Source organism: Sturnira hondurensis, unplaced genomic scaffold (assembly GCF_014824575.4).
Source record: "Sturnira hondurensis isolate 20B ecotype Veracruz unplaced genomic scaffold, ASM1482457v3 Scaffold0014384, whole genome shotgun sequence".
Classification (NCBI taxonomy): Eukaryota; Metazoa; Chordata; class Mammalia; order Chiroptera; family Phyllostomidae; genus Sturnira; species Sturnira hondurensis.
In genome coordinates this window covers 26,343,724-26,369,643 of record NW_028087015.1, presented here as the reverse complement: position 1 = coordinate 26,369,643, position 25,920 = coordinate 26,343,724, and the positions used below count along the sequence as shown (strand labels likewise).

The following is a 25,920-nucleotide window of genomic DNA, read 5'->3' as shown; positions in this document are numbered from 1 at the left end:
AGTGGATTGAGCTCGGGCCTGCGAACCACATGATCTCATTCGATTCCCAGTCAGGGCACATGCTTGGGTTGCAGGCCAGTTCCCAACAGGGGACTCACGAGAGGCAACCATACATTGATATTTCTCTCCTTCTCTCCTTCCCTTCCTCTCTAAAGATAAATAAATAAAATATTTAAAAATATATAAATAAATAAAATCTTAAAAAAAAGAGATGTTCCTGATTTCACTCCATGGGAAGCCAATCTTTGGGGCCAATTTATCATCTTTCCTATAAATATTTAGTCCAAGGGCATCCACCCCAAGCCAAAGGTCTGTTCCTCTCTCATTATTTTATCTCAAAATAGCTGATTCTGTACATTTCCAGGCCTTGAGCAATCTTCAGATATTCCAGCACTGCACTGTCTTTGAGCATATTGTGGTGCTTGCCATGCCACACCTGGATCCAGTCCTCCCAGTGGTCTCTGGTGAGCTTGTGCTGGTTCATGACTAGCTTCGGGATCAGCCACTCTGAGCTGAGGTACTTGGACTTGTGAGTTTCTTTGCTACAGTCTCCAAATTTGGCTTGCACCGCATAGAAGCCGAGGACCACCGTGGCCTTGGGAGGGCAGTAGATCTCATGGCTGAGAATACCATCCTTCACTTGGAGGAAGAAGAGCTTCTGTGTGATGTCCTGGATAAGCTCTGCAGACACATCTTCAAGGAAGAATTTGGTCCTGAACTTGAACTGGAGAGAGGATTCTCCTTCCTGACCCCTCCTAGGCTTACACATTTTTTATCAAGTTTCAACCAGGTAGGAAATCCTTTATTAACTACACACTGGAGGCCAAAGAACCACACTTCACGCAGGCCTACAGTCTTAACCACCTGATGAGAAAGTTGTTTTCCTGCTGTATTTGACTGGACAGCGAACTCCAGCTCCGCATCCATGACAGTAACTTGGGCATTGATTGTTTTCAGCATTTTCAGTTCCTGGTGGGTTTTCCTCAGTCCTCTGCAAACACAAGTTGCCAGTGGCAGCTGAAGCAGCTCAGCTCTCGGGACCTGCAGAGAACCGCTGTGTGCCTGACTATCAGTGTGTTGGTGCTGCGTGCCTGCTTGAAAATTTTTAATTATTAAATGTTGTTCAGACAAATAAAAGTTTTCAATAGTAACAAGTTACATCTATACTTTTTATGAATGTTAACATGTGTTTCTCATTTGAGTATCACAATATTGAAATAAAGTTAAAAGTGCATCACTTGCCCCAACCAACAGATAAGTATGTGGTATGGCCAGAATTTGAAACTATGTCTTGTAACTCCTGGTTCACTATTTTCCCCCACATTTTGTTGCCACTCCCTAAAGTAAATACAACTTGATACAAATGAAAATAACAAGTGTTAAAAGTATTTAAGAAGAACCAGTGATGTGCACTTTAAAGTTGTCTGCATTAAATCTTCAAATAAACAAATGAAAGGGCTCCTGTCTTTACAAAAGGAAAAGCAATGTACTTTCATTGAGTCACTACCGACAATAATTGTAAGGCACATCCATAATACAAACACAAGAAAGAAAATCAGTGCCAATTAAACGATGTTACAATGCTTACTAATCACTTAGAATTTTCATTTCAATTTCATCATCTAGGCCGGAGGTCCCCAACTCCCAGGCCTGTACCAGTAAAAGTCCATAGCCTGTTAGGAACCGGGACAGACAGCAGGAGGTGCGCAGCAGCAAGTGAGTAAAACTTCACTCACATTACAGCCTGGGCTCTGCATGCTGTCTGCCCCCTTCCCCACCCCCACCGAGTGTAGAAAAATTGTCTTCCACAAACCAGTCCCTGGCACCAAAAAGGTTGGGCTGCTGCTCTAGGCCATCAAGAGCATTGGCAATGCCTCATTTCGAGAAAGAGTACTTCACTACTGTCTCTGAGATCTTCTAAACCAATGACACCCATGTTTTGATGTTGGTGCTCTTTTTTACTTATCATAAGACATTAACAGAAAGTTTTGTGCAACAAATAAGATAACATTTTAAACAGCAAATTTAGGTGACATCAGAGATGCACATAAGCTGATATGAACAACTATGAAGAAGTTCAAGCCCTGGCTGGTGTAGCTCAGTGGATTGAGCGTGGGCATGCGAACCAAAGGATAGAGGTTCGATTCCCAGTCAGGGAACATGCCTGGGTTGCAGGCCAGCTCCCAGCAAGGGACTCATGAGAGGCAACCATACATTGATATTCCTCTCCCTCTCTCCTTCCCTCCTCCTCTAAAGATAAATAAATAAAATCTAAACAAACAAATAAATAAATAATCTTAAAAAAAAAAGGAGTTCACACATGCACTGACAAAAACAACTACAACACTACTTGGCCCACAGTGATTCTTAGATGCCATCAATTGTATAAAGCATACTAATTTGGAAAACATTAAAATGTGAAAAAAAAACTACATCCTCAAATGAGTAGAATAAGGTGAGTAATAATGAAATGTTATATATAGATCAGTCACAGTTATCCAGGTCTATAAAGCTGAGATAAACTTAAGATAGTAATAAAAACAATTTTTAAAACTTTATTTTAATGTAATTCAAAGGAATTGAACATCTATCTCTTGTCTCCTTCCCACATTTTTCCTCCGGTTTATATGAAAATATAATGGTCAACAGGGAAGTTTCTATATTATACGGAATAATTGATAAACAAAAAAATAAGTAAACCTATTGATCTATTCTGTCTTTTGAAGTATAGTGTGAACAAAAATATATCCTTCATATCCAAATCACAGTGGAGTAAGATAAAGATCACCAGGAAAAAACTACTGATTTTTTCTTCTTTGAAAAATAATAGCTGTTCTAAGAAGAAATTAATTTTACTCTTCTATATGAGAGATAGGTGCTCTACTTTTGTATACAGTAATTTTAATGACATACTATGGAATACTTAAATGTAGTTTTATATAAAAGCCTTACAGTTTTAGGCTCTAGAAATCACATGCAAGAAAAGGCTGTACAGCAATATAAAGACACCTAGCTTGTTTTAACCACTGTTTTTATCATCCCAGGAAAAAAGAAAATATCAACTTTTTAAAATCAAAATTCTCAATTTCAATATCCATTGAAATATAAGGATAGCTTTTGGGGGATAAAAAAGGGTTATTTTCTACTTAAGTCCCTTAATAAGCATAACTCCTTCAACAAATAACACTAGGTATTTGCTAAATATATTTTATTTCCAAATTTTATAGCTGTGAGATTAAATGATGCACTTTCACACACCTGAAAGAGGTCCAGCAGGTCCCCATATCCTAGGGGTTTCCTTGCTCTGAGGAGTTTCACTGCATAATTGCAGTTTTTATCCTGGAAAAAAAGAATTAAACTAGGATACCCCACTATAAATCACATTTATAGGGGCTAATAAAGGTTTTATTATGATAAATTTTAATGATCATTAAATAATGAACTACAGTTCTTGTGAAAGTAATATAATGTGGAAACAACTGCTATCCTCAAAACCCTTAAAACCTACTTAGGGAAAAGACTGACATTCCCAAATTAAAAAAAAAAAATTAATGGTTCAAAAAGGTCTGAAAATGTTTTAAATAACTTAATAATTGAAGGACAAATAAAAATATGGTCCATCTCATGTTAAAATATATATTACTTTTAAAGGAAGGATTATTCAACAACTGATGTAGGTACGGTTAGTAATTTTGCAAAGGAAAAAGTATAGATACTCAAGTTTTCCTATACATTATTTTAAAATAATTAAGCTGTAAAAAACTAGAAAAAAATTTTAAAATGACTATCAACTATGTGGTAGGAGATGGGCTCCCTAAATGGAGAGCAACAAATCGAAAAATTAGATTATGTAAAAATAAAAGGAATCAAGATAAAAAATTAAAAAGTGACTGACTTTCCAAAAATACGATATACACAATGGGAATTTATTATCTGCTCGATATAAACAACTCAAACAATTTGATGAGATACAAAAACTCCAACAAGTGTAAAATAAAAAAATAACTTAATCGGAGAAAAATAATCAACATGAAAAAGAAATGTTGATTAAAATGAGAAGTTATCTGTCCAATTACCAAAAAGATTTTTTTAAATAATAATCTGGCAAGGATGTTATTAAAATATATATTGTTGGTAAAAGCATAAAGGTTTATCTTTTAAGAAAGCAAAGTGGTGACATGTTCCAAGATCATGTTCATACCCTTTAAATAAATAATTTCATTTCTAGAAATTAATCTTAAAAAAGTATAAATAATGAAACATGCCTAACACAAAGGAATGATTAAATAAACTACAATTGCTTACTGAAATATTATAGAGCAACTTAAAAAGAATAGAAAATATGACATCAAAGAAAAGTACTTATGATATAATAAAAGGCAGGATACAAATTAAAATTTTAAAAAGTAAAAAAAAAAAAAAGAAAAAGAAAAAGTAATGCATAAGAACACACTATATCGTAGAGAAACTCTAGCCCATGAGGGCAAATTGTGAGCATGGCATTAGTTAAAGCCCCCTGTGTTTTCTAGCCTGGGTGATAAGAATAGCCTACCAACAGACTTCTGCCTTAGTGATGGTTCACGGAAACATATCTTCTGAACTGAGGTCAGAGTAATTTATATAAAAATATCAGTATGAATGTGTCACGTCTATGATGTCACACAATGGCAATACTTGAATCGTATATCCCAACAGACCAAGCTCAGGATGTTACACAATGGCAGCACTTGAATAGTGTACTCCAATAGACCAAGCTTTCTTATACCTCATGTATTTAAGTAATCTCCTTTACTTTTCTCTACTATACCTTATTTGCCTGTCTGTCTCCTTTTCAAGCTTCAAAACTCACCATCAGATTCTCAGGATGGATTAAGTACCCTCCCTAACTTCCCATAACAAGCCTGTCTCTATTTCCATCTGGGCACATACTACATAGTGCTAGAATTCTCTGTTTAAGGTCTATCTCCTTCATTATTCTGTTATCTGGCTAAAATAAACTAAATACAAAATTCGTGTACTTAAGTAATCATAACATAAAATTGAAGAGGTAGGAAAACATACTAGAGGCAGCACTAAGACTTATCTACAATTTTGGAGTGACTCAAGCATTAGCCTACATCTAATGAGGGATTACTTCACCAGAAATGTTCTAACTACTAGTAATATAAAGAAGAGTAAGATATTGATCCTGACCTCAGGAAACAAATCATCTGGAAGGGAGAATTTCTGGCAAAGGATTTCAAAAAGTAGGCAAGACAAACAGCATAAATGGCTCAAACATACTGTTCAAGTGTATTTCCTGTATTTCCATATAGATTGTAGGTGAACTATATTAACCATCTTTGTATCTCCCCTGGTGATTCTTACATAATTATTTCCTACTAAGAATATGCTGTATGATATTCTGTAAATGTTTATGAAATATCACAAGTACATGTACTGATAAAATAGAATATACTAAATAAAATCCGCAGATAAATTACCTTTTAATGTTTATACATTATTTAGTATATTCTATTTTTTAGTATATTCTATTTTACTCTTCTTGTTTTCTTATATACTTACTTATACTTACTATATATCTTACTCTTCTTGTTTTCTATTTGGGGGAAGTTCCAAACTATATTTACTCAAATTACTTAGAGACCTTTTAGTAATAAGACCATGTAAAAATGAAAAAGGTGAGGGAAACTGTGTGAGAAAAAAACACAAATTAAATATAATGACTATCTATGTAAAAACTCTATATGTATACTGACAGTAGTTGAAAGTAGCCATAGGTAGATGTAATCATTATGGTTTGGTATAGGGGTTAAATATACAGTTTTAAAATATATCACAACTTCATTGATTTCATTGTTTCAAAATATTTGCTCAAAAAGCAGATTCTTTGTTTATGTAATTTGTATAGAACAAGCCTGCTCAATTTCAAGTATATTGTAACATGGTAGTCAAATATAAGATTAAGGCATTCCGCCTCATAAACAAAAAAACTTTATGTTGCTACCTCTCACTTAACAGTTTTATCTTTAAAGAAAAAGGAAATTTTGAGAAAATGATCTGTATATTTGAATCAATGCTGACATTACCTGGCATAGCATTCCCACTTATGTCAGCATTCATGACAGCAGTGAAAACAAAGAAAAGTAAACATTAAAGGAGAATGCTTAAAAGAAGGGGAGATGTAAAGCAAAGATTTATTCTGCAATGTAAATAACCTTCCCTTGGAAAATAAATCTAAGGAAACTAAAGTTGGCTAGAAATTTATGCTGAGTATCATTAATCAGAATGATCCTAATTAAGTGTTCTTATTTATAGCAACCCTTTATGTTTTCTGAATATGCAGAGATATCTGAGAATTCAATATCTCATCTAATTTAAGACTCCTCATTGTATATCTTTCATTCATTACAGCATAAAATAGTAACTGATAGGAAATAAAAAAATATCAAGCTAAAATTTTTTCTCAGTATTAATTAAATGTATTCCAAATTAAGTAATTTAGAAAGTATATATTGACAAATTTAAACTCTGTTCTTAAAAGCCTTTAATTTTTCAAGATGACAATGGTCTAAAAATAACTAAAATTTGAGGTATCAATTGTTATAAATACTTGGTAAAAAAATACCAGGAGAAAGTTTAAATGCTAAAACAGCTGATCAGATACATGGATGGCTCTAGATACTATTGATATTAGAGCATGAACAATTAATTGCATATGCATAAAAATTGGTTCTACCTTGATTTGAATAAAGCTAATTGCATAGCCTAATAAAAGCTAATAAAGCTAATAGCCTACATATATACTAAACTCATACCGACTGAGACAAAATTTTTCTTACTCATCCTTAAGATTCACTAATTAGATATTTTACTTAGTATGCAAGTCTGTAATAGATATTGATCCTCAAAAAAATCAGTCTTTTAAAAATATCTTCCATCAACTACAGACCCAATGAAAACTTTTATTAATGGAGAATAATTAAGGACTTACCATAATATCAGCAATGATAGTAGCAAAAATAAATATTTACAATGATATTCTAATATATTTGGCCTGTCATGTCACCAACTTAAAAATATCCAGGTCATAATTTTTCTTTAAACATTGATTTTCTCACAGTAACCAATCCACCCAACATGCATCTTCCAAAATCCACTTGACCAACCTCCCACTCCAACAATACATGCCTTTGTCTTTACTTATCACTTTCACTATACATGCACACAGAGCATTACTCAGTGCTGTGAATAATGTTAGAAAACTATGTGGTGTTTTGACAGAATGTTCAAAATCAGAAAAGAGGCTGTGAGAAACAAGTGTAACTTAGGAAAGCTAACTTTAAGGGCAAATTTTCAGCAAGCTGAAGAGCCTAAATGAAATCCACTCTTACCTCCCAGCCTTAAGCTGTCCCCAAAAGTCTTCATTTCATTTGTAATACTCTTTGAAATTCTACCAATTAGGGATTTACTGGTATCCTTTTTTTTTCAAAATGTACAGAGATTTATGAGAATTAAAGAGATTCTTTACTAGTATTTAGACTTTGTGTAAATAAACTTATAGGACTGTTTTTCTCCCACAACTAGCTGAGACCAACAGCACTATTGGAACTGGAGGAGCAAAATGAATCAGTGAAGTAAGCAATGGTTAAGTAGAAACACTGGGGGCCAGGGGTGGGGGAGTAGCTGGTGTAGAAACCTCACAATACCGTGGGAGCACAATGCAGCAGGAAGAACTTAGCGCTGAAAAGCCCTGTATTTGAATCTGGTTCAACCACCTACCATGTGACCATAGGCAAATAACTTAATCTCTTTGCATCTCAACTTGCTCTTCTATAAAGAGTATTTCCCAACAAGGTTGTCTTATATAAAAAGAGTGGCACAAATACCTGACATATAACAAATTCTCAAAAATGTCAGTTTTCTTCTTTTCCATGTCATTATTGAGGCAAGAATAGGGAGGCACCAAAGAAAAGGAAGAAGTAAACTGTATCAAAATGGTGCCAAAGAGAAACTCTTAAAATTCCTTCTTGAACACCAGGTTCAATCAAGAAAATGTAAGAAAACACTTTTTTTCTTTTCTTTACCCCACTCCTATTCTTTCTTCATGACTATATTGTCTTAGCGTCAGAACTCAAAACTCATATAGTAGCACTAAATTTATTATAATACATTATGACTTGTTTATATTAAAGATAAAATAGATCTTAGAAGGTGGACTGAGAACCAATCTACCTTTCAACTCAATACAACAAATATGAATTGAATGTCCCACACAGGTAAGGTGTGTCTTAGGTGATTGACAAAAAGATGGAGAATGAAAAGATGAGTAAGAAAAATCCTGCCTTTAAGGAGTTGGTAGTTTTACGCTTTTGATTTCAGAGAATTTAAAGCATTCATCTCTGGGAAACCCAGTTAGTTAATAAGTTTTAGAAACTCTATGCTACAGAAAACTGTTTGTTTTTAAAGATTCTATTTCTATTAGTGAAATTTTCATTAATTGTTGAATTTTTAATGCAAAAAATTACCTGCCAAAATTTCGGTGTTTCGTGCAGCTATTGTTTTAACTTTTATTATTCCTGATTCAGCAGCCTGTAAGAATAAAAATAATTAGAACACAAACTTACTATCAACATGAATTATCTAGGGAAAATAAATCATATATAATAGAAAAATCTAGAGCACAATCACTATTGTTTGTTATTTCCAAAACTCCAGACACTAAAGCCTAGCAGTGATATATATATGTATATATATCTATACACACACATACATACATATATACACACACACATATATAGTAATATAATATCATTAATTTAATTGTTCACATGCAAGCTCTGCACTACAGCATGTTGCTTTCTCTGTGTTAAGGCACATCTGGAATACCCTAATTCCTCACAAATTCCAATGTTCAGAAAATAAAAAACAATAAAAGCAAAGCCTAATGAAAAAAAATATTTCTCTTCCCCCCACTATAAAAATGGCATAACACTACAATATCAAATAAAACTGTTTTGGATTAGAAGAGAATGGATAACCAAGCACTTGCTATACTTTTAAATTACATTTCTTTTAAAGAGCCAGGTTTCATAAGGTGACTAAACACCTCATCATAATTATATTTAGCTAGCAATACTCAGAAATCATATAGCATTTTATAAACCACCACCTAACTGTGATATCCAATACAACAGCCATCGGCTGTTGAGTCCAGGACATTGAGTTCTGACCAGGAATCAAACCAGTGACCTTTCAGTTTATGGGATGATGATGCCCAACCCACTGAGCCATACCAGTCGGGGATCTAAGTTTAAAATACAAACTAGATTTTTTTGAAGACTTAGTATAATAAAAAAAATGTAAACTAACTCTTAAATATTTATATTGAATGTTAAAGTGGCAATATTATAAATCTACTGGGTTATATGTTATTAAAATTATTTTTTTACTTTTTAAAAGCAATTTAAAATTATATATTTGGATTACACTTATGGCTCACATTATTTTTCTATTGGACAATGTTATAATATTGATATATAACTTCCATCAGAGAAACTCAGAACATTTTAACTATCAAGAAACATGCCTATTTTCCACATATACTGGTCTCTACACCTTGAAAAATAATACATAAATACTTGCAAGTTATAGGTCCAAGTTTCCCTATTAATTTTTTGCTACTAACTCATTTATTTTGTTACTTGCTAAGGGACATGTTGGTAGCATGCTGTATATGTCTAAAAACAATTGTGAAAGAATACCACTGTCCTATGGGTTCTTAGTTTGGGGACAACTGAATTAATATACAAACTGAATAACACTGTTGGCTATACTCTATGTGGTAGACCTTGTCATTTTTTCTGGCTTCCAACCAAGCCTTTGCCTGTGTTTGGAGAATTCCCAACTTCATGAGTTTTGATGCAAGACAGAGCCTATCTTGCACTATTGAAAACTGAAAATGCCAGATATGTACTTACTTCCCACATGCCCTAGCAGCTTACGCTTTTCTAATACATGCGTCTACCAAATGGAGACTAGTTCACAGAAAATGCAGAGAAAGAGAATTCTTTCTCAAAACAGCCATAGTGAAGGCAACATGTGCTTTCCGAGAGCAGTGGTGGCATGAACTAGTCAGGGCAATCAGTGGGGCAATGTGAGGCATCGAGTCACCGTGTCCCCGTTCAGCAGAAACAGCAGTAATGGTCTCACTGGCACGGTGTGCCATGGTTCTAGCTGTTCAGACTCCCTTTGTTCCTGTACTTTTGCTAAGGGTAGCTCCATCCAGCCTTCTACAAATTTCTTTCAGCTTAAATCAGCTAGCGTCAGCTTTCACTGCTAATAACTAAGGAGACTAATGGATACACTTAGGACTTAGTAAGTGGAAATGTCCCAAATTAAAAGACCATAGCTACTACAGAAATATAGTAAAAGTAAGGGATTATTTAAAATAAATAAAAATAAAATATAAAGGGTCTGCCTTAGGAAAGAGAACTTATTTTTCTGATTATTTGGGGGGCACTGCGTATTAGAAACACCAAGGTTTAAAAAAAAATCCTGATGTACAGGTTACAAACCCATTCCAATTAAATCAGAATGACTGCCAGTAAAAGCCAGGAATAAGAATTTTCTAAATCTTCAAATGATTTCAACAGGCAGCAATATTTAAGAGGCTATAACAGTAATATAAGCAAGAGATGATGATGGACAAGCCAGAGGTGATAGTGATTGAAATAGTAAAAAGTGGTCAGGTTCTGGATGTACTTTGAAGATGTACACAACAGCAAATTTACTACTGTAAAAACTAAAGAACACTGAAATTATTATGTATACTTTACATAATCATGTACACAAACATACCCCATCTCAAACTCTCTTGGGTAAATTTCTTACTAGACCAGTTGAAATTAATCTGCAGTCACTGAAACTTCTTCCACCATCATTTTCAAATGTTCAACCTCTTCCCCTTCTAACCACGGCCCTACATACCCCGTATATGCTCAAATTACATGTTTCATTCTGCTTCAGTCAAAAGACCATCAAACTGAACCATTATAAATGCCAATGTAATTTGTCCTAGTTTTCTGAATTCTAGTCATTATGACCTTTCTAAATCCCTGAAGTTCCCAAAAATCAGTCCTGTAGCATGCTAGATGTCAAATTTGCCAGACACTATTTTGATTTCCTAAGACAAATAAGAGTAGACTCATATATGTGTCATAAATAAATACCAATAAATCAAGTTATAAGTAAGTATACAATATATTTAACATATTTTTACAGATACACATAATAAGGAGTGGTTTTTTTTAAGTAGTTCCAAAGTAGTGTTTTTAAAGATGTATAACTGGTATTTTCATTCCTAAACTCAAGAACTATCCAAAGGACTGTTTATAGCCTTAGATATAATTAGACCTATCTCATAGCTGCTCATTTTTTACCCCCATACTCTGATTGTCAAATTTGAAACTGTAACACCATATTTTCATAGGCACCCTGTGTTGCTGAAAAGTTGAACTATCAATGTTTACTGACAACACCTATATATCAGGCCCCCCCCCCCCCTGCAGTCTAACTTCGTATCTAGGCCTCGTCCACATCTTCAAGTGTAGCCTCTATAAGGCTCTGGCAGGGTAGCTCAGTTGGTTAGAGAGTCGTCTTGATAGGCCAAGCTCGTGGGTTCAATCCCTAGTTAGGGCACATACAAGAAACAACAAATGATGCATAAATAAGTGAAATAACAAACTGATGATGTCTCTGTCTCTACCCCCTTCTCTCTCCCTCCCCCTACTCTTTAAAATCAAATTTTTTAAAAAAGAGTTATCTGTATAAACGGAAGTATTCAGATTCAGGCACACATGAACTAATTACTAAAACTCTACGGCACACCAAAAAATGTCTTTTCCTGACTAAAAAATTACATATAATTTTGATTCATTCACACTGGACAGCTGCTGTTGTGTTGACCATTGTAATTTCTGTATTTGACAATCTAAGTGGAAAGAGGTCAGTACCCCTGACTACGTAGCCAGGGATTGCATGCTTTAAAAATTCTTTTCCACTGGTTGAAAATCGCTGCCCTATGGCATAAAACTTGAAAGAAAGGATCCTGCTAGCAGCACCATGGAGTCTGGATCCACTAGACCGTTTCCAGTTTGCTTGGGGGTAGCAGGTAATCAAAGATGTCCGCTCTGTGATTCAGCGTGAACCATGCAGTCTTCATGACGAAGCACCTGAAAAACCGTTGATGCTGTCTAGCAGTTGTGTTTGACATCATTATTTTTCACCTTTTGAGCCCGAAAAAAAGAGTTCTAAGTTGATTCAATGGCAACAGTAAATTTGCCATTGAAACTTGTTCACTAACCCTACATCACCAACATGTCTGTGTCAAACCTGTGGCCACTCTGTATGCACTTTGTTTACTCTTTATACAAATAACTATACAATAGACTTCAAAAAAAGGGACATATTCAGATTCAGACTTCCTCATATTTGTCAAGGATTATGTGTGTGAAAGAGTCTTTTAACTTCTTGCTTTAAAAATATCCCTTATTCTGATCAGATATGTTGTAGACCCATAGGGAAATTACATAATTGTAAAAATAAGTATTTTCTTTTTTTTTAAATATACTTTATTGATTATACCATTACAGTTGTTCTATTCCCCCCCTTCATTCCCCTCCACCTGCACACTCCCTCCCCCACCATTCTCCCCCCCTTAGTTTATAACCACGTGTCTCAAGTTCTTTAGATTCTATATTTTCCCCACTATTTTGCCCTCCCCCTATCTATTTTCTACCTACCATCTATGCTATTTTCTGTGCCTTCTCCCCCCTTCTCCTCCTCCCACCCCCCTGTTGCTAACCCTCCATGTGTTCTTCATTTCTATGGTTCCACTCCTGATCTAGCTGTCCTCTTGGTTTGCTTTTGTTTTAGGTGTGGTTGTTAATAACTGTGTGTTTGCTGTCCTTTCACTGTTCATATTTTTCATCTTCTTTTTCTTATATAAGTCCCTTTAGCATTTCATATAATAAGGGCTTGGTGATGATGAACTCCTTGAACTTGACCTTATCTGAGAAGCACTTTATCTGTCCTTCCATTCTAAATGAAAGTTTTGCTGGATAGAGCAATCTTGGCTGTAGGTCTTTGGATTTCATGACTTGGAATACTTCTTTCCAGCCCCTTCTTGCCTGGAAGGTCTCTTTTGAGAAATCCACTGACAGTCTGATGGGTACTCCTTTGTAGGTGACTGTCCCCTTATCTCTTGCTGCTTCTAGGATTCTCTCCTTCATTTTCATCTTGGCTAATGTAATTATGATGTGCCTTGGTGTGTTCCTTCTTGGGTCCAACTTCTTTGGGACTCTCTGAACTTCCTGGATTTCCTGGAAGTCTATTGCCTTTGCCAGACTGGGGAAGTTCTCCTTTATTATGTGTTCAAATAAGTTTTCCACTCGTGGCTGTTTCTTTCCCCCTTCTGGTACCCCTATAATCCGGATGTTGGAACGTTTAAATATGTCCTGGAGGTTCCTAAGCCTCTTCTCATTTTTTTGAATTCTCATTTCTTCATTCCTTTCTGGTTGGATGTTTTGTTCCTCCTTCTGGTCCATTCCATTGATTTGAGTCCCAGTTTCCTTTCCATCGCTATTGGATTCCTGGACATCTCCCTTCATTTTAATTAGTTTAGCCTTCATATGTTCCTCTAATTTGTGACTATAATCAACCAGTTCTGTGAGCATCCTGATAAACAGTGTCTTGAATTGTGCTTCTGAGAGGCTGGCAATTTCTCGGTCACTTAGAGTTATCGGCTCTGGGACATTGAGTTCTTCTTGCGCCATCTTTTGGGCTGTTCGTGCCTGTTAAGTAGCAGGATCGGATCCCTAGGTGTTCATCAGAGCAGGGCAACTCAGTGGCTGGGTTGTGACGTTGTATGTGGGGGTAGGGTCAAAGAGGAACAATGGCGTCCCATCTGCCGCCTCCCAGGCCACAGCCACAGGTGCCGCAGCTGCCACCGTCACCGCTGCACGTAAGTGTGCCACCGCTGTCAGCCCTTGCCCCCTGGGGCCTGCGTGGTCCGTCTCACTATGCGCGAATGTGCAACCACGGTCAGTCTGCCCCGCACCCTGACTGGGTCCGGGCTACCTGCTTGCCTAGGTCTGGGGATCTGTCCTGCCTGACCCTGCTCCGCTACTGGCTCCGCCTCTCTTACCGTCCCCGTTGAACAGTTCCTCGTTGTCGGACTTCCGTATTATTCAATTTTCTGTTTTTTGGCTGTGTCTTTGTTCTCCAAATGTTTGTTGTATTCAAACTTGGTTGTGGGAGAAAGCACAGTGTTTCCAGCTATGCCTCCATCTTGGCAGAAGTCCAATAATTATTTTCTCTGAACTGACCCTCCTGGGGGGAAAAAAGCCCCATTCTGCAGACTTGGATAGAGTAAGTTAAGGTGAGCAGTTTCATATCTCTATTCCAGGGGGCAATATGCGAGTTGGGGGAGGCAAAAGTCTTAAATACACTGTAGTATTTAATCCTTGTTACTCTTAAAATTAATCTCTTGACAAATATTTTTAAACACATTTTATTGATTATGCCATTACAGTTGTCCTATTTCCCCTCTTCGTTCCCCTCCACTCTCCACATCCCCTCCCCCAACAATCCTCCCCCTTTAGTTTATGTCTACATGTCTCAAGTTCTTTAGATTCTGTATTTCCCATACTATTCTTGCCCCCCCCGACATATTTTCTACCTACCGTCTACGGTACTTATTCTCTGTACCTTCTCCCCCTTTCTCCTCCTCCCACTTCCCTGCTGCTAACCCTCCTTGTGATCTCCATTTCTATGGTTCCGCTCCTGATCTAGCTGTCCTCTTGGTTTGCTTTTGTTTTAGGTGTGGTTGTTAATAACTGTGAGTTTGCTGTCCTTTCACTGTTCATATTTTTTATCTTCTTTTTCTTAGATAAGTCCCTTTAACATTTCATAGAATAAGGGCTTGGTGATGATGAACTCCTTGAATTTGCCCTTATCTGAGAAGCACTTTATCTGTCCTTCCATTCTAAATGAAAGTTTTGCTGGATAGAGCAATCTTGGCTGTAGGTCTTTGGATTTCAGGACAGAATACTTCTTTCCAGCCCCTTCTTGCCTATAAGGTTTCTTTTGAGAAATCCACTGACAGTCTGATGGGAACTCCTTTGTAGGTGACTGTCCCCTTATCTCTTGCTGCTTCTAGGATTCTCTCCTTCATTTTCATCTTGGCTAATGTAATTATGATGTGCCTTGGTGTGTTCCTTCTTGGGTCCAAATTCTTTGGAACTCTCTGAGCTTCCTGGATTTCCTGGAAGTCTATTGCCTTTGCCAGATTGGGGAAGTTCTCCTTTATTATTTGTTCAAATAAGTTTTCCACTTGTTGTTCTTCCTCTTCCCCCTCTGGTATGTTGGAACATTTAAAGATGTCCTGGAGGTTCCTAGGCCACTCCTCATTTTTTTGAGTTTTTGTTTCTTCATACTTTTCTGTTTGGTCATTTTTTCCTTCCTTCTGGTCCACTCCCTTGAGTTGAGTCCCAGTTTCCTTTCCATCACTATTGGTTTCCTGTGCATTTCCCTTCATTTCAATTAGTTTAGCCTTCATTTGTTCCTCTAATTTGTGACTAAAATCAACCAGTTCTGTGAGCATCCTGATCATCAGTGTTTTGAACTGTGCATCTGAAAGGCTGGCTATTTCTTGGTCACTTAGAGTTATTGACTCTGGGGCTTTGAGTTCTTCTTGAGCCCTGATGTTTTGGTCTGTTCATGCCTGTTACATATGAGGGGCAGAGCCCTAGGTGTTCACCAGGGCGGGGCAACTCTGTCACTGGGTCCTGACGCCGTACGTGGGGGAGGGGTCAAAGAGGGGTATGGGCGGTCCCCTCTGCTGCTTCCCACCGCTGGGGCCTGCACGGTCCATCTCACTGCTTGCTCCTTCGCCTGGGTTTATCTGCACATGAATGTGTGACCACAGTCAGCCTGCTGCCTTGAGCCCTCACTGGGTCCGCCTGTTGCTACCCCACCCCACACCTGGGATCCGCCAACAGCTGCCTGCGTGCCTGGGTTGGTCCAGCGGATCTTTCCTGCCTGACCCTGCTCCACCACTGGCTCTGCCCCTCTTGCCAGTCTGGCTGAACAGTTCGTTGTTGTTGGACTTCCATATAGTTCAATTTTCTGTGTTTTGGTTGCGTTTTTGTTACTAAAACTTTGTTGTCTATAAACTTGATTGTGCAAGGAGGCACAGTGTTTCCACCTACGCCTCCCTCTTGGCCAGAAGTCTAATATTTTTTCTCTTTCTCAATATCCTTTGCTTACCAAAACAGACACACCCACCAGGGAATCTGAATAAAGAGGCCAGAGACACAGAAGAACAGCAAGGGGAGAGAATGCTGATTCCTCTTCCAAAACTACCTGGAATATCCCAGGCCTCACTTCTCACTAAATAAAATTTTCCTGGGCAAACTCACAATTCCGTGGTTTGAACTCTCTAAATTATGAAGACTCATAAATTATACTCCTCTTCCCTACCTATCTACTAAACTATAGGACTTTTTAACCTAGATGCTTGAAAAACATCATAAATTCAAAATATTCAAAACAGATGTCATCTCTCTTAAACACACCTACACCAACTTCTACCTCAGCACCAGAAAAAACACTGCTTTTTCTGCCCATAATCTTTATTTCTCTGAGCAGCAGCAGCAGCATCTATCAGATGTCACTGACCAGGACTATGGGGTTTCTCTCTCATCCTACAAATCTTATCAGCCAAGAGGGCCATGTAGTGAACATATATCTTATGTTCTTTTTCTTCTCAAATTCCATTTCTAACCCTTCAAATTTATTTTCTCACTAACCTAAACAAAGAGATTTCTCCACTTATAATCTCATCTTCCATCCATCCACTGTCTCAATTCAATGGTTCCCAGCACTCAGCCCTACTCATGTTTCTCGAAATTAAGTAGTGAAAGGACATCTTTTAAAAACTAAAAAAATCTAATGGATCTACCCAGTCACTGACAAATTTAAGTATGTATAAATCAAACTTAAAATAAACTCCTTATTTTTATAGTTCTTAAATTACAAAGCCAACAAATTTACAAATTAAATACAAATACAAATGAACACTAATTTAATGTAGAAAATAATGTTTTGCTGAAATTAAACCAATGCTAAAATTATGAAGACAGCTATAGAGTTCTAGTGCAGGTTCTTCTGACGTTGGCACTCTTACAGAACCATAAGCAGTGACAGAAGCCACTTCTTCCATCACTTTATTCTATGGTTACTACTGAAAAGACTTTACATCTTGTGGGCTTTCCATGGTTTGTCCCTGTAACATTTTATCCCATTCATATTACATACCTTTTTCTCAATTCTAGCTGCAAGCCCCATGAGGATAAAAAACATATTTCATTCATTCCTCCATATTACTAATGCCTATCACAGTGCCTATTAAACAGTTGCTACATAATAAACGTTTCTAAACAAATAAATGAAAATTTCTAAATAGAAGAGACTTTACTGCCCACTAATTGAAAAATCCAGGGGAAATTTGATCCAGAAACTCCCAATGCCATCAGGCCTAAAGTTTCACTTCTATGCCATTCTCTTGGTTCTCTGCTAGTCCATGGGCAAAAGTTCATCCTCAGGCTGCTTCCAATCTGAGCAATACAATTGGCTGTAGTTATTCTACACCTCACAATTTAATCTGACACGATCTAGAAGGAGAGAAAGTGCCTTCTGTAGTAGTTCTCAAGGAAGAAAAACAAAACTTTCCTTTTCCAAGAGCGCTTACTGGCTATATGTGCCTTGGACAGAAATTAAGGTGAAAAATGAAGAACAGAAATGACGTACTTAAATGAAATCAAACTAATCTAGGTACCCTGGAGCAAGAAATGAGATTAATGCATTTAAATCCAAAACGCTGAAAATGAAAGAAGTCTACCACTGAAGGAAGCAAGAGGGAATAAAGCTAGGCAGGGAATTAAAGCTAGGCAGGGAATTGAAACAAGCTAAGCATGTTTTAAATGCATGTGCAGCATGATATAATGGGAAAAAGGAGAGGAGTTAGAGATGGGTGGATGCACATGAACTCACATTCCAGTTCTTCCATCTTTTAGCTTCTAGTCCACTACTAAAACTATGTACACATTTATGCATATGAAAAAATTAAATGCTGCTTCCCTTTACCAAAGCTCCTATGGTAAGTTTTTTAAAATACATACATTTTTTCACATCTATGAGAATAGTCTCAAAATTAGAACAAATTTACCAAAGGACCAAATTAATTATTCAGAGGAACAGGATGAAAAAAGAGCTAAAGAAGAAATGTAAATTTCAATTTAGTAACAATTTGGATAGAAAAATGTACTCATGTGGCACCAGGGAGGTAGGATGCTGCCTGAAAACCTATGATTGCATATGGCAGGTGAAATCAAAAGACCTAAAGTCAAGCCCACACCTGGGAACACTTAACAGAGCTAGAACACCCTCTAGAGGACAATATACTCATAAAACGATTACTACACTGAAACTAGTAAGATTTTTTACTGTAAAATGCAATTAGTTTACAATCCCAAAGCCTTGAAAAATATTTACATAACAACAGCTGACAAAATAGAAAAAAAGGATAGGTGTGTTAGAAATTGCAGAGCTGAAAGGGACAGCTGACGATGAATAAAGGAGAGCTGAGCGAGAGAAGATAGCCAACTATGACTGAGGTAAGCAATAGTGATAAATACCATTTAACAGAACAAGTGAAATGGGAAGAAAGGGCACATTTTAAGAAAATAATTATAAGAAGTTCTACCTGAAGTATGTGAGACATACTGGAAATACAGGTTTACAGTTAGTGAAGTGGATTTAGGAGTCAACAGCATTGTGGTTAAAGCCAGAAGCAATGGGAGTAGATGACAGTGCAAAGGGGATGAGCAGGAAGAAAGAAGAGGTCTGAGGACAGGACGTGGGATACACTTATACGTAAAGAAAAGAAGAAGGAATACTGAGAGAGAGAAGAAATAGGGAGGTAGAGTGTTCCAAAAGTCAAAATGGAAGAATTCTAAGATGGAAAGAATGGCTTTTTGTCTTCAAATAATGAAGCAAGACATTGCTACAAATGAGAACAATGATAAAAACAAGCTAAGCATGTTTTAAATGCATGTGCAGCATGATATAATGGGAAAAAGGAGAGGAGTTAGAGATGCGTGGATGCACATGAATTCACATTCCAGTTCTTCCATCTTCTAGCTTTACTAACCACCTTATGCAAATTACTAAACCTCTCTAAACCACATGTGAAACTGAAATGGCATGTTGCAATAGAGTCAAGGATGCAAAGTCCCTAGCTTAGTGGAAAGACAATGTTAAACTCAACTTTGAGCTACCTTCATGAAGATAAAGGCATTTTCTCATTCATTTCTGTATTTCCCGCCATGCCTTACACTTAGGAAACTAATAAATTTTTATTAAATCATAATAGTTGCTTCAAAAAGAACAGCTGATAAAATCTGTGCTCCAAACCTTCCTCTCTTGCTGGAAACAAGGGGAAGTTATACACAACCATATTTCAAGGAGGTAAATACTGCTTCACAGATTCCAGTAGTTATTTTCAAAATGCACGAGGACTTTTTTCTTTTTGAGAGTCAATAACTCATAAGGAAAAAAAAGGAAAGTTATAGAAATTTATCAGCAACATTATCAATATTAGCAAGAGAAAATTGGAAACAAGCATTGTGAATGATGTTAAGTAAATTACTGTGCATGAACTATGATGAAAGATATGGCATTCATTGAAATGGTAATTAGAAGGACTTATATACATGGAAAATGTTTAAGCTAAAGTATCAAGTGAGAGAAAAACCACCAAATGTATGGACATGGTGATTGCAGGTCTATCAGTATAACTGGATAGATGGATGCCAACTGCAAGAGGAGGCAAAAATGAAAATAACAGTTGTGCAGAATCAGCTGGATTAAAGCAGGGGTCATAAGACCATCTTGGAATACACCTCGTGGGAACAGACCAAAGAGTTTTTCTGAACTGATAGCCTAGGAGCAAGCAGGGCATCAGAAGTTGGCTTAAGGGAACCCATAAATTGTCCTAACTGGAATCACATAATTTGACTATGATTTTTCCCCTTTGTTCAACATAACTTCAACCTGAAGAAGCAGCATGAAGGAACAGAAATAGGGCAAGGAGTCTGGGTTTAATCTCTGGGTTTAAACTCTGGTTTCATCCTTGCTCTGTCATTTATAAACTGAGTGAATTCAATTTTGTCATAGGTAAAATGGGCTTATCCTGGGATTTGAACAAGTCACTAACTGATGATTTTCTCCTCCTCCAAATAAGAATGTGAATAAAATTTAAATAGATGTGGGGGAAAAAATTACCCAGCTCTCATTCTTCACAGTCATAAGGTCCTGAAAATGAGATCTTCTCCCTACCAGAAGAGCCAACTGACTTGGGCCTCAGTCCCCAAAACAGTTGGCTTAAGGGAGAATCCTGTCATGGTAAGTAGAAGGCATCTTTTTCACCAAACAACCCCCTCAGCTAATTAGCACTGGACACTGAGGAACTCTAGCACAGGACTTTTTTTAAAGGTAAAACTCCCTGCCAACCAACTTTTATCAGGACTGAATGGGCAAGAGGAAACTTAGAGCACACAGCCTAGGAAGACTACTTGTACTTTTTCATTACTTACACTCTTACCAAGTCCACTTCATTAAAAGAAAAAAACATGTAAAACCCCATTTCTGACCACCTCAACTCAAATGACCTTCATTCCCTTTGCTCTTCTACCATCCACTCCCTGGACTTCATCATCCTCTAGGGCAGTAAGAACTACTTGGTATTCTAAAACCCAACATCCCCACTACTGCCCCAACCCCTATCCTTCTAGCTCTTTCCCCATCTCCACTGATCTTTGAACTAATTTGTGCTGCTAGTCCCTTAACCCTTCCATCTTCTTCCAACCAATCAAAGTTCTGATGCATTTCCTTCTTCAGGAATCCAACCTATATTTTATGATCCATCATCACTCAACCACTTTCCCTGTCAAGACTCTTAAGTATTCCAATAAATTTCTTCTCTAAAGTTACCCAGTGTTCCTCTCAAACTTCCTATCACTTTTTCCATCACTAATTAATCATAGCAATAAGCTTCTTTCCCTTTCTTACGAAGAAAAGAGGTCACAGGTCAAACTGTCCACAATTCCCCTCTCCATTATGCCCCTTATACAAATTTATCACATTCAAACCCATTTTTTCTTTTTCCCTTCCTCTGTCAGAGGAGAATATGTCCTGTCTCAACTTGAAAGCCAGTTCATACATTTATGCTCCTACAACTCCAGCTTTCTCAGGGAACTTGCTATAGCAAGTATTCCCTTTCTCTCCCATATCTTTAACCTTAGTCTACCCAGCTCTGTCCCTTTAATGCTTCTGTTTCCCTTTTTCAGCCCATCTCTCACATATACACTCTTCCTGGCCCATCTCATCTATTCCTATTGCTTCTACTATAACATATAAACCGATACTCCTAAATCTGAAATTCTAGACCTTCCTCTTCAGTACCAAACCATCATTTTCAAATACCTACTGGTCAGTTCCACTTAGATGTCACACATAAATCTTAATATATTCGTGACTACTTATTTCCCCCCAATATTCCCTCCTAAATTCTTTCTCTTCATGATCCACTCAGTTTCCCAAGCCAGAAACCAGAGAGGTATCATAGATTTCTCTCTCCACATATACAAAAGGTCACTCACTATACCTGACAAATCTCTTTAATCCATACTCTCTCTTTCACCCAGGTCTACCACAATGCACGCAACTTCCTGTCTACCTCAACTGTTACCTTATTGCGGCCAATCATCACTTTTAAAAATCTGCTCTCTCTGCCTCATTCTCGATCCCCTTTAATTCCTCCCTCCAATACTCTTACAGTCATGTTATTAAATATGAATTTGATCATACGCTCCTCTTAAAAAGCAAAAACAAAGATTAATGGCTCCTAATCACTTTAAGCATCACATTTATTTTACATGGAAGACAAACACGTCCTGTTTTCTCTGCCTACAATGACCCCCCCCCCACCTTCTTCTGTTGGCTATCTTCCACTCATGCTATAAAGACTCAGCTCAAGCTCTGACTGGTGTGGCTCAGTGGGTTGGACGTCGTTGGCTAGTGGCATGTAAGAGGCAACCAATAGATGTTTCTCTCCCTTCTTTTCTCCCTCACTTCCCGTCTTTCTAAAATAAATAGTCTTAAAAATAAAGAGACCCAGCTCAAGATTTACAAACTCTGACCAAGCTTCCACACTCAGTTAGAGCCCCCTCATCTGTTTCCACAGAGTTGTGCCTGCAAATAAGAAATGACCAAAAAGTTTTTACTCATTAAATACATAAACATAAAGCTTTAGAGGTTGCTGTTTCTGAAGGTCATTGAATACTGATTACATAGAAGTCGTTTTATAAAAGCTTTAAAGTGATTTTTAAGAGAAAAAACTTTCATGCAAATAGTCCAAAACAAATTAGCTAGTATATCTTTGCAATTAAAAAAAAAGTTACACTGCTGAAGTATGAAAGTTTACATTTAAGAACTAAGGAAAATAAGCAGGGCAAAAAAGGGGAAGGAATATATTACTGTTGTTATTTAACTCCTCCCCTTATTATAAAATGACAGAATCAATACTATTTAATATGCGAAGGATAGAGTTACAAATGAAAACAATTAAGATAGAGAAAACTATGTAGAAAATCCAAAGATAAGTAATACCAGTGAATAAGACACTATTCTTCACCAACACCCTTTTTCTTCTGTTTTCCCATCAGATTTGAAATTTTAAAAATATCCAGCTTACCATTAATTTAAATATATATATAAGCAAGCACTGTGGCCAAAAAAATAGAAATTACTAAAAACTTAAAGGACTAAATGCAGAATGCATTTCATTCTACCGTGTTTAAACAGCATTGGAGAAGGAGATACCTCTTCCAAAGCACATATGCGATTACCATACTAAGTTCGTGAGCAGCCTAATAAGCAATCCTAACAAGTATTTTCAGGTAATACATGTGAAGATACTGGGAGAGTGTAAACTAGCAAACTAGTATGCACGTGGAAATGCTTCTTATATAAAGAAAGGCTTTGTTTTAGAATCTGTCAAGCACCACTAACACACCCCCCAAAACAAGTAAAACTAGAAAATTTTCAGTTCCTTAAAGAACAAAAGCCAAAAGGTGGACTGCTATTAAATTCCAGGAAAAATTTAATTCAACCAAACTTATATAGTGTCTTGAAAGCTAAGCTCACTCCTAAAAAATCATCACTATCAAGCTAATTACATCATTCTTGTTTCAAACTTGTGACACAAAGTCATTTTTCAATTCCTAAAGTAGAGCCTTAATTGTATTAGAAATGCCATTGGTTAAGGAGCATAAATTCTTACAGAGCATGTACTATTTATGAAATTATGTATCAGAGATAATCACATTTACTTTTGCCATTACCTCAACACTAGGTGCAATTACTAACAGTCTCTTTTGCCAATGCTGAAGTAAAAAAGCTAATGAGCTCTTTTGAAAGTTCCTATATTAGAAATGAACAGAGTTCTGGAACTTGGTAAGTTACCTGTTTGGAAATCTGAATGCTTTTTCAAAAAGAAATAATGAAAAAGAAATTCCCAAACTAGAGGCCTACAATATAGAGGAAGCACACAGTTTTATATTAGTTATGAGAAGAATCAGTTCTATACATTATTGTTAAAATTATAAAATAGAACTTGACATTTTCTAAATAAGAGCATTTCTCTTATAACTGGAATAGCCTAATTTTAAAAATTACTTGTTATTACTTTCAACAGAAGATGATACAGAGAAAATGTAAAGCAGTATCAAAATGAATTACTGAATATCTGAAATAAAATCTATCATAATGGTCATCTTTCCCAAAGTGGTACATCTGGTTCCCATCACTGAGTACTATTTGCTTTAGTAAGCAAATAGTAAGTAAATACTAGATGGTGTTTGTTAAAAACTGATGAGACCAAAGCTCTTACAGAATGTTAAGGTTCCTTGGAAGCCTAAAATCCAAACTTTGGGTGGTAAGTTCTGACTTCAGACTCTTTATAATAAAGACAAAACATTTAAATAATTATTAAACTATTACACAACTCCTTGGTGAACGTTTAGGACAATTAGTAAACGAAATTGCAGGTATACCAGACCACATTAAACAGAAATAAAAATAATTGCCTCGACAAAAATGTCACTGAACTATTTCAAAAATGAGGAAAGGTATTGAAAAGTATTTTTCTTTTAAAGTTTAAGAGAAATTAAATGACAGCTTAATAGAAAGAGCCAACAATGACTAAATGTTAAAATTTTCAATTCAGGAAATATTTGCAGAATTTAATTCGTATATATTGATAACCTGAGCCTCTTTAGTAATAATATTTTTGCTCTGACATCTTAATCTTATCTATCCTATCATAATCTAATAAATCCACTCTTTGACCCTGTTTTGCGACTGAAATAAAACTGAAGCTCAAAGAGGTTGTATTCCCAGCACAAGCTCCCCACCACAGTACTGCTCATAACAAGGTTTAACATGGTTCTGCGGGTTTATCAATACATGTTGTAAGTTAGGTGTTTCTGGATAACTTATCAATGCTTCATGAATTGATACAGAATTAAACTGCATGACAAGATCACCAGGAAAGCTACTTCCAACTGGGTAACACACGATAAAGGTGAGGAGCACAGATTTCACCACACGATGAACATTAGCTTTTAGAAGCAACAATTTTCAGTCCTGGCTTGGCTTTTCCGAGTTTGAAAACGGCCAGAAAAGGCGAGGCCAGAAAGGGCTGAATCGGTTCACACCGCGAACTTCACTCCTAACTTCGGAGAACAGGAGAGTATAGAAAATCAAAGTGCCTCAGACCAAAGAAAACTATAAAAAGCGCTTGGGGAACAACCCACCGACTTGCAAACCCGGACAGGTGAAGGCCAAATGAAAATTAGGGCTGGAGGATGGCTGTGAAGAACTGGACTGGGTCAACCGGACCCGGCAAGTTCACCGTGCCTTCTCCAGACGTCGCCCGAAACTTACCTCCTTGACAGGTGGAAATTTCTTTTTGCATTCCAGGGACAAGGCCCTTAAGTCGCTCTGCATATTCTCCAGCAGCTTCTTCACCGCCTCGGGGCTGTTGGTGCCGGACATTATCCACCACGCTCCGAGACAATTTCAGAGCGGCGGGCGCAAACTCCGGCACTGTCAGGTCCTTGGGGCGTCAGGCAACTCCCTCCACGCACCTCTGGACCTTCAGGAGCCCGCTTCTGGGGCTCCGCGGGTACTCCGCTGGGCCTGGGATGCCAACCCAAGCGAGACCGAGCGGCCCCCGCAGCCTCCCCGCAAATCCCCCGATTCCTCTCCGCGGCGCCCCCGCAGTCTTCCCGCACTGCTAGGCCCCGCTGGCTCCGGCCGAGGAGCCTACTACGCGGGCAGGTCCCTCCCGCTGCCGCGGGGCCCAGCCACACCGGTTGTCAGAAGCCAGCCCGGCCAGAAGCCTCAGCGCTAGCTCCTCAAACCCCACGGAATCGCCAACGCCATTAGCCGAGTCGCCCACAATTCCGAGCGCTGCCGGGACACGTCAGCAGCACTTCCGGGCACCGCGGACACCGCCCCCGCCTTGGCCTACCGGGGCCGGCGAGCTGCCGGCGGGGCGTGGCCTGGGGCGTGGCCGGGCTCCCGGCAGGCTGGGTTCCGGAAGGGGGCGACAGCAACGGAGAGGGCTTAGTGCAGTTTGCCTAAGCAAGATTTGCTTCCTTTCGGTGAAAAGTGTCTGAACGGATTACCGGGTATTTCTTGTCGTATCTCTGTGCATATGTTTGTGTTAAGTTA

The 25,920-nt window shown here is 37.6% G+C and overlaps 1 protein-coding gene across 7 annotated transcripts in view; it reads right to left on the bottom strand.

The window, feature by feature from the left end:
• Window positions 1-25,656, bottom strand: part of MON2 (MON2 regulator of endosome-to-Golgi trafficking) — a 125,049-nt gene extending 99,393 nt beyond the window's left edge. For 4 of the 7 annotated variants that reach the window (XM_037063054.1, XM_037063056.1, XM_037063055.1 and 1 more), the window contains exons 1-2: window positions 25,129-25,656; window positions 8,529-8,592 (exon numbers count right to left, since the gene is read on the bottom strand). In XM_037063054.1, coding sequence (XP_036918949.1) covers window positions 8,529-8,592; window positions 25,129-25,239 — 175 coding nt within the window. In that variant the 5' untranslated portion in view covers window positions 25,240-25,656. Of the gene's footprint in view, window positions 1-3,258; window positions 3,340-6,089; window positions 6,113-8,528; window positions 8,593-25,128 lie in introns of those variants that run through there. The other 3 variants (XM_037063061.1, XM_037063059.1, XM_037063058.1) reach the window with 3 other exon arrangements.
• Between the last annotated feature and the right edge of the window lie 264 nt (window positions 25,657-25,920).